This window comes from Emys orbicularis, chromosome 21, assembly GCF_028017835.1.
Source record: "Emys orbicularis isolate rEmyOrb1 chromosome 21, rEmyOrb1.hap1, whole genome shotgun sequence".
In the NCBI taxonomy this organism is placed as follows: domain Eukaryota; kingdom Metazoa; phylum Chordata; order Testudines; family Emydidae; genus Emys; species Emys orbicularis.
The window spans coordinates 4,036,654-4,045,470 of record NC_088703.1 but is presented as its reverse complement, the minus strand read 5'-3'; the positions used below and the strand labels follow the sequence as shown (position 1 = coordinate 4,045,470).

The 8,817-nt window shown below is 61.9% G+C and overlaps 1 protein-coding gene across 1 annotated transcript; it reads right to left on the bottom strand.

Moving 5' to 3' along the window:
* Positions 1 to 460: 460 nt before the first annotated feature.
* CHP2 (calcineurin like EF-hand protein 2) lies at positions 461 to 7,128 on the bottom strand. The gene is made up of 7 exons (XM_065421047.1): positions 7,062 to 7,128; positions 4,129 to 4,201; positions 2,586 to 2,666; positions 1,824 to 1,948; positions 1,225 to 1,286; positions 859 to 981; positions 461 to 514 (listed from the first exon to the last, which is right to left on the bottom strand). The coding sequence occupies exons 1-7, from the start codon at positions 7,126 to 7,128 to the stop codon at positions 461 to 463; spliced, it is 585 nt and encodes a 194-aa protein (XP_065277119.1).
* Positions 7,129 to 8,817: the final 1,689 nt, after the last annotated feature.

Genomic DNA, 8,817 nt, shown 5'->3' with positions numbered 1-8,817 from the left:
GGTATCAGGGGCAGCGCTGGGGTGTTAGCTTGGATCCCGTTCCCTGGGTGCAGGCACTTGTTATTTGGAAGGAGCGACAGCCATCATAGGCCGGCCTCACAGCAGGATCCACTCTTTGTCAGCAATGCAATCTGATTGGATGCAGCCCCTTTTCGACTGGATCCATCCCAAGACAAGGGACAGAGGTGAAATCTGATTGGATGCAGCCCCTGTCAGACTGGATCCATCCTGAGGTGAAGGGGCAGAGATGAAATCTGATTGGAAGCAGCTCTTCTCTGTCTGGAACTATGCGGCGGCAGGAAGGTGGAGCTGAAGTGTGATTGGATGCAGCCCCTCCCTGGTGGGATCCATTGGATGATGAGAGGGCGGAGCTGAAACCTGATTGGCCGCAGCCCCTCTGAGAGTGGATCTTCCCAGTGCTGGGGGGGCGGTGGGGGGGGCTCTCTCCGATCCTGACGGGTCACTTCAGCAGCCGGAGGCTCATTCTCTGCTCGATATTCAGCTTCTCCACTGACTGCGGGGAAACAAGGACATCAGAAACATGGCCAGTCCCGGGCCGTAACCACCTCCCACCCAGACAACCGCCAAGGGTCCTTGGGGGCGGGGGGCCCGGCCACGCAGCTAAAGCCCTGGGCTCGTACTCAATTCCCAATGCTGTTAGCCTCCCGTGCCTCAGTTTCCCTTCCTGTTCAACGGGGATAATGGTCCCTCCTTGGTCTCGCTAGACGGTCTCTCACTCAGTTGTGGCCCCAGGCGCTACATTAATACACCTAATATTCCATCCTCCACCAGGCCTCACCGCTCCCCTCTAGACAATCAACCCCACCCCTTGCCCCCCGGCTCTACACCCTGCCCCACCGTGGCAAACTCCTCGAAGGAGATGGCGCCATCACCGTCCTGATCGGCCTCCTGGATGGTGCGCTCGGCGATGCACACCAGCTGCTCCTCCGTCACCTGGATGCCAACCATCAGCCGCAGCACCTGGAGGGGAGGAGACAGTGATGGCCCCGCCCCTTGCCCCGCCCACCCCTGGGGCTGCCACTGAGGGAGGGGAGGAGGGATTCCATCTCTGGGGGCCCTCAGGTGGAGACAGGGGCAGTGCCGGCCTCGCACAGTCACCTTGCACACTCACTCTCCAGCCTCGTGCGCATGCTCACCCCAAGTTCCTCCTCCTCTCTCTTTGCACACTCCCCAGCCCCTCGCACGCTCATGCACGCTCATTACCTGCAGCATCTCGTCCCGGGAGATCTTCCCGTCACTGTCCTGGTCATAGAGCTGAAAAGCAACTTCGCAACCCAGATTGGTGTCAGCGCTGGGATCGGAGCAGGGAAATGATCCCCCCCATCAGCCCCAACCTCCCCCTGACCCCCTTAGAGCCCTACATGCTCCCATGTCCCCCCTAGCCCAACACCCCTCCATATGCCTGTGGCCCGGCCCTGCCTGGGTACCCTCTGCCTCCTCCCCATGCATGCTTCCACCCCAGCACCCCTCCACATATCTCTGCATGGCCCACCCCCCAGTTCTGTCAGTTCCACCCCACCTCAGCACCCCTCCACATGCCCCTGGGTGCCCCCACCCCACTGCCCCTCCCAGTTCTCCACACCTAGCACCCCTCCCACATGCCTTCCTCACCCCCCACTCCAAATGCCCTCTGGCCAGAGGTCAGTGGTACCTTCTCCTCCCATGCAGGCCCCATAATGCCACAACCCCTCATCTGGCTCCTCCTCCCCTTGTCACCAAGGGGCCCCAGTGACTTGCCTCAGCAGTGGGGTGTGGGGGGCAGCCCCCTAGGCTTCCCTCCCCGCACCAGCCCCACTACTCACACTGCAGCTTTCGGAGTCGGCTGTTCATGGGCTCCGGGCGACCAGTCTCCTTGGACTTTCCTTCCTCCACGGGCCGGAAATGGGCCAGGACCCGGATGAAGGATCGGAAATCGGTGAGCTCTTCCCTGCGGCGGGGGACGGGAGATTTGACTAATAACCAGTGCAGCAGCGCAGGCTGCCAGGCGCACCACAGCTGTTTATACAGGGAGCTCTCGCCCGGCGCTGAGATGCGGCCACCTCTGGGGTGGGGCATGGGTGCTGTTTATACAGGGACCCCTTGCCCAGCACTGCAATGCAGCCATCTCTGGGGCGGGGCACAGGGCTGTTTATACAGAGAGATGCAGCCGGCTCTCAGGCGGGACATGGGGGCTGTTTATACAGGGACCCCGCACCGCCCAGCACTAAGGTGCAGCCACTTCTAGGGTGGGGCACCAGGGTTGTTTATACAGGGAGCCCTCACCTAGTGCTGAGATGCAGCTGCCTCTGGGGCGGGGCGTGAGGGCTGTGTACACGGGGATCCATACAGCAGGGAGCGAAGGAGGACCACGCATGCCTTTGCCACAGAGGCCACACTGCTCTGCACGCTGCAGCACCCAGTCCCCGTTGGGCTCCGCGGGGTCCCCTGTGATGCTCTGCGGCCTGTGAGCTCTGGCGCCCCCCAGCAGCGAGTGACATACCCTGCAGCCTGCACCCTCCACGCTGCAGAGCCAGGCCGCTGGAAGCTCCCTGCCCCCACCATCGATTGGGGCTGGGGGTACTCACCCCTCCTTGAAGAAGGCGTTGATGATCCGGTCCCCCAGGGGGTTCACCGCCAGCTCCCCGATCCCCTGCAGGTCGTATTTGCTTTAGGGAGTGAGACAGGGCAGAGGTCATGGCATGGCCCGGCTGGTTTAGCTCTGAACCCTAGGGGCCCTCACCCCTGTGTTCTAGGCCCCAGGCTGGTCCCAAGACTGGTGGCTGTCGCCTCTGGGGTGGGGCATCGGCAGCTGTTTATACAGGGATCCCTCTCTCAGCGCCGAGATGCAGCTGTCTCTGGGGTGGGGTACGGCAGCTGTTCCAGAGGCGGGATCTTGGTTCCCCGCGGCTCACTCCCCTGATGTTACTCCAGATTGACGCCAGAACCTGGCCCGCCACCGGCAGCTCCCATTAGCTGTCCAGTGCATTGCTGCTGCTGGTCTCTGTTAGTAGAGTTGGGCCCCTCGGAGAACCACTGGGCCCAATCCCCCTCGCCCAGGGCTGAAGCAGGGGGAAGGGGCAGGGGTGTGGACAGCATCCAGGACACCTGGGTTCTATTCTGGGCTCTGTCCTTGGGCCCCACCCTGTGCCTCAGTTTCCCCTCCCACCCTTTCGTCTGTCTCCTTGGGACAGGGGCTTCTCTCCAGCCGGTTTCTGCAGAGCAACAGGGCACGGATCTCAGCGGCACTCTCCTTTCCCCGGCTAGGTGCTACCGTACTACCCATGATAATCGCTCCACCTGGAACCCCGGACTGGACCCTGTGTCTGGGCACCCTATATGGCAGGGATGGGCAAACTACGGCCCCAGGGGCTGCGTCCGGCTCTCCAGACGTTTTAATCCGGCCCTTGAGCTCCCGCTGGGGAGTGGGGTCCGGGGTTTGCCCCGTTCCAGTGCTCCAGCCGGGGAGCGGGGTCTTGCATGTCTGCCCTCCGGCTCCTACACATGGGGGCAGCCAGGGGGCTCCGCACGCTGCCCCCGCCCCAAGTGCTGCCCCCGAAGCTCCCATTGGCCGGGATCCGCAGCCAATGTGAGCTGCAGGGGCGGTGCCTGCGGACGGGGCAGCGCGCGGAGCCGCCTGTCCGTGCCTCCGCGTAGGAGCCAGAGAGGGGACATGCTGCTGCTTCCAGGAGCTGCTTGAGGTAAGCGCTGCCCAGAGCCTGCACCCCTGAGTGTCTCCCCACGCCCCAACCCCCTGCCCCAGCCCTGATCTCCCTCCCGCCCTCCGAACCCCTCGATCCCAGCCTGGAGCCCTCTCCTGCACCCCATACCTCTCATCCCTAGCCCCACCCCAGAGCCCGCACCCCCAGCTGGAGCCCTCCCACACCCCAACCCCCAATTTCATGAGCATTCATGGCTCACCATACAATTTCCATACCCAGAAAAAAAAGTTTGCCCCCGCCCCCCCCCCGCGCTACGGGTTCCTTTACCACGCCCATCACCGGCGTATCCGAGCCCTTTGCACCCAAGCGTTAAACCACCTTAATGCACCGGAGACTGTAAGTGCTACCGTAATGAGCCAGTAATAAAGCAGCCAGAAAGGCCCAGGGACAGACGCCGGCTTTCCCCTACCTCAGGTAGCCCTTCTGCTGCTTGTCCAGGGCCTGAAATCGGTCATAGAGGCGCACGACGCTGGCCTGCGAAACTGGACACGAGAGAGCGAGACAACTTTAGCCGTTAGCAAAGATTCTCCCTTCTTGCAGGGCCGAGGCAGGGGAGGGTTTAACGACCCGTGACGGAAGCTTTAGGATATTGGCCATTAAATCTGTTCCCCTCCCTCCCCCCATCTGATTAACATTTAATGAGAAGATTTAATTTCACGCCAGGGGCCTGGGCCGCCCAGGGATCGCAGCATTATGGGGTTGTTGGAGGGGGGGTCACATTAAAAGCCCCACCCCCTGTATATCTATATATATAGGGCAGGGGGATTGGTTCTTTCCCAGGGTTTTTCGTCTGGAGACCTCAAAGTGTTTTACAAAGGAAGGTCGGTATCATTTTACAGATGGGGAAACTGAGGCACGAGACGGGGAAGTGATTCACCCAAGGTCACACACGGCCAATCAGTGGCAGAGCTGGGAAGAGAACTCAGGAGTCCTGACTCCCACCTTCCCCTTTGCTCTGACCACTAGACCCCAGTCTCCACCGGAGCTGGGAAGAGAGCCCAGGACTCCTGACTCCCAGCCTTACTTGGTCTAACCACTAGACCCCACTCTCTTCCCGGAGCTGAAAACAGAACCCAGGAGTCCTGGTTCTGAGTCCAGCACTCTAGCCATGGGGCTATTTTGTCTCAGCGCTCCCTGGGGTGGGAAATGGCACCCCAGGGTCCTCCTCCACACACTGTGCTGTGGCAATTCTCTGCCCCTCGCCCCCCGGGGTAGATGGGGGGCTGGGATGGAGCAGTTTGGGGAGTGAGCCTGCCTCCTTCGCCAGCCCCTCCCGTCCACCAACTATCAGAGCACTTTGCAGATTAACCACTTAGGCTGCTTTCCCAAGGCTCCAGGTCAGACGGGGGAAACCGAGGCACAGGGGGTTTGCCGTGGGACTGTACAGCTCGTCAGTGTCAGAGCCAAGCAGGGAACCCAGGAGTCCTGCCTGACTCCACAACCTCTGCTATGGTCACAAAATAACACCCTTCCCAGAGCTGGGGCGAGAACCCGGGAGACCTGGCTCTCAGCCCCCTGCTCTAACCACCAGACCCCACTCCCCTCCCAGAGCTGGGGAGAGAACCCAGGAGACCTGGCTCTCAGCCCCCTGCTCTAACCACCAGACCCCACTCCCCTCCCAGAGCTGGGGAGAGAACCCAGGAGTCCTGGCTCTCAGCCCCCTGCTCTAACCACCAGACCCCACTCCCCTCCCAGAGCTGGGGAGAGAACCCAGGAGACCTGGCTCTCAGCCCCCTGCTCTAACCACCAGACCCCACTCCCCTCCCAGAGCTGGGGAGAGAACCCAGGAGACCTGGCTCTCAGCCCCCTGCTCTAACCACCAGACCCCACTTCCCTCCCAGAGCTGGGGAGAGAACCCAGGAGTCCTGGCTCTCAGCCCCCTGCTCTAACCACCAGACCCCACTTCCCTCCCAGAGCTGGGGATAGAACCCAGGAGTCCTGGCTCCCAGCCCCCTGCTCTAACCACCAGACCCCACTCTCCTCCCAGAGCTGGGGCGAGAACCCAGGAGTCCTGGCTCTCAGCCCCCTGCTCTAACCACCAGACCCCACTCCCCTCCCAGAGCTGGGGCGAGAACCCAGGAGTCCTGGCTCCCAGCCCCCTGCTCTAACCACTGGTCCCCACTCCCTTCCCACAGCTGGGGCGAGAACCCAGGAGTCCTGGCTCTCAGCCCCCTGCTCTAACCACTGGTCCCCACTTCCCTCCCAGAGCTGGGGCGAGAACCCAGGAGTCCTGGCTCTCAGCCCCCTGCTCTAACCACCAGACCCCACTCCCCTCCCAGAGCTGGGGCGAGAACCCAGGAGTCCTGGCTCTCAGCCCCCTGCTCTAACCACCAGACCCCACTCCCCTCCCAGAGCTGGGGCGAGAACCCGGGAGTCCTGGCTCTCAGCCCCCTGCTCTAACCACCAGACCCCACTCCCCTCCCAGAGCTGGGGCGAGAACCCGGGAGACCTGGCTCTCAGCCCCCTGCTCTAACCACCAGACCCCACTCCCCTCCCAGAGCTGGGGCGAGAACCCAGGAGTCCTGGCTCTCAGCCCCCTGCTCTAACCACCAGACCCCACTCCCTTCCCAGAGCTGGGGCGAGAACCCGGAAGACCTGGCTCTCAGCCCCCTGCTCTAACCACCAGACCCCACTCCCCTCCCAGAGCTGGGGCGAGAACCCAGGAGTCCTGGCTCTCAGCCCCCTGCTCTAACCACCAGACCCCACTCCCCTCCCAGAGCTGGGGAAAGAACCCAGGAGTCCTGGCTCTCAGCCCCCTGCTCTAACCACCAGACCCCACTCCCCTCCCAGGGCTGGGGCGAGAACCCAGGAGTCCTGGCTCTCAGCCCCCTGCTCTAACCACCAGACCCCACTCCCCTCCCAGAGCTGGGGAGAGAACCCAGGACTCCAGCCTCCCGCTCTAACCACCAGACCCCACTCCCCTCCCAGAGCTGGGGAGAGAACCCAGGTGTCCTGGCTCCCGCTCTAACCACCAGACCCCACTCCCCTCCCAGAGCTGGGGCTAAAACCTGAGTCCTGCTTCCCAGCCCCCACTAGACCCCATTCCCTTCCCCAAGCTCGGAACAGAACCCAGGAGTCCTGACACCCAGTCCGTTGGCAGAACCACACACCCACCCATCCAAATCTCCCCCTCCCCTTCAAACAGAGGCGACGGAGGGCAGGTATTTAGGGTGCAGGGCTGTCCGACTGGCCAGGGTCCCTGCCCCCCATGGCCTGCAGCCCCAGGACACCAGCCAGTGCAACCCCCCCCCCCCCCGCTTTTGCTCAGATTTAAGTTGCCAACTTTAGGGTTACACAACACCCCCCCCCCCCACACACACACACACTCTGCTGATCCCTTACAGCCCGTTTCCCGCATGATCTCCTCCAGCTCGGGGATAGCGGATGGATGGGAGTTCTGGCAGCCCATCTCTCATGCCGTCAGGCCTCGCCGGGAATCTCCCCCCTCTGCAGCAGGGCGCCCAGGGCAACTGGGAGCCTGGAGCCAACTTTTCCTAGCAGCCCATATGGGATCTCGAGTGACTGGCCGGACGGCCAATCAACCCCAGGGAAAGGAAGGCCTTGGAATAGCTGGGCTGAGTTCCTTTAAGGTGGATTTTTCCTTCTCCCCGCCCAGGCAGTAAAGGCTGGGACTGGAAAACAGGGAAGTGGCTTGTTTGTTCCGTTTTCCAAACTGTCAAGGTTTTCTGGGGGGGGGGAGCGGGGTTTGAGCTGCTCTGAGCACTTCCCATAACAATGCTTCTCTACACAGATTGATTGTTTTGCACAGAGCAGCTACCAGTGGGGTAGGGCATGACAGCTGTTTATACAGGGACCTTTGATCTAGCACTGAGATGCAGCCACCTCTGGGGTAGGGCGTGACAGCTGTTTATACAGGGACCTTTGACCTTGCACTGAGATGCAGCCACCTCTGGGGTAGGGCGTGGCAGCTGTTTATACAGGGACCTTTGATCTAGCACTGAGATGCAGCCACCTCTGGGGTAGGGCGTGGCAGCTGTTTATACGGGGACCTTTGACCTTGCACTGAGATGCAGCCACCTCTGGGGTAGGGCGTGGCAGCTGTTTATACAGGGACCTTTGACCTTGCACTGAGATGCAGCCACCTCTGGGGTAGGGCGTGGCAGCTGTTTATACAGGGACCTTTGATCTAGCACTGAGATGCAGCCACCTCTGGAGTAAGGCGTGACAGCTGTTTATACGGGGACCTTTAACCTTGCACTGAGATGCAGCCACTTCTGGGGTAGGGCGTGGCAGCTGTTTACACAGGGATCCCTCACCCAGCACTGAGATGTGCCCACTTCTGGGGCGGGAGGGCAGCAGCAGCTGGTTATAAAGGGCTCATGTGCTGAAATGCAGCCACCGCTTGACTGGAGAACGGCAGCTTTTTATAACAAGGCTCCTTGGTCCGGCACGGAAATGTAAACCCCTCTAGGGTGGGGCTTGGCAGTTGTTTATACAAATACCCCTCACCCAGAGCGGAGCTGCAGCTGTCTCTGGGGTGTGGCACAGCTGCTGTTTAACAGCCGGACTCCCATTGTGCATCACAGTTTAAGGCACGAAAAGGATGATGCTGAAATGGAATCCAAGGGAAAGCGCAGGAATTTAAGGAGGGCTAAATCCACACTGACTCCAAGGGTCCCTTTCTGAATCACTCCCCACCCAGCTCCCTGCAGCACAGCACCCCCTAGTGCCGCACTGGGGCATTGGGGTCAGGCCTGACTGCCAGGGGAGAGCGCCCCCTACTGAGCCCCCCACTCCCTGCAGCACAGCACCCCCTAGCACCGCACTGGGGCATTGGTCAGGCCTCACTGCCAGGGGAGAGCGCCCCCTACTGAGCCCCCCACTCCCTGCAGCACAGCGCCCCCTAGCACCGCACTGGGGCATTGGTCAGGCCTGACTGCCAGGGGAGAGCGCCCCCTACTGAGCCCCCCACTCCCTGCAGCACTGCGCCCCCTAGCACCGCACTGGGGCATTGGGGTCAGGCCTGACTGCCCGGGGAGAGCGCCCCCTACTGAGCCCCCCACTCCCTGCAGCACTGCGCCCCCTAGCACCGCACTGGGGCATTGGTCAGGCCTGACTGCCCGGGGAGAGCACCCCC

What these genes read in the sequence shown, in the direction of transcription:
- CHP2 (XM_065421047.1), bottom strand. Translation starts at nt 7,128, where the DNA reads ATGGGCTGCCAGAACTCCCATCCATCCGCTATCCCCGAGCTGGAGGAG. An exon ending in GATCATGCGGGAAACGGGCT is followed by an intron (nt 4,202 to 7,061) that starts GTAAGGGATCAG and finishes TCTCGTGTCCAG; the next exon opens with TTTCGCAGGCCAGCGTCGTG. An exon ending in CAGCAGAAGGGCTACCTGAG is followed by an intron (nt 2,667 to 4,128) that starts GTAGGGGAAAGC and finishes CACTCCCTAAAG; the next exon opens with CAAATACGACCTGCAGGGGA.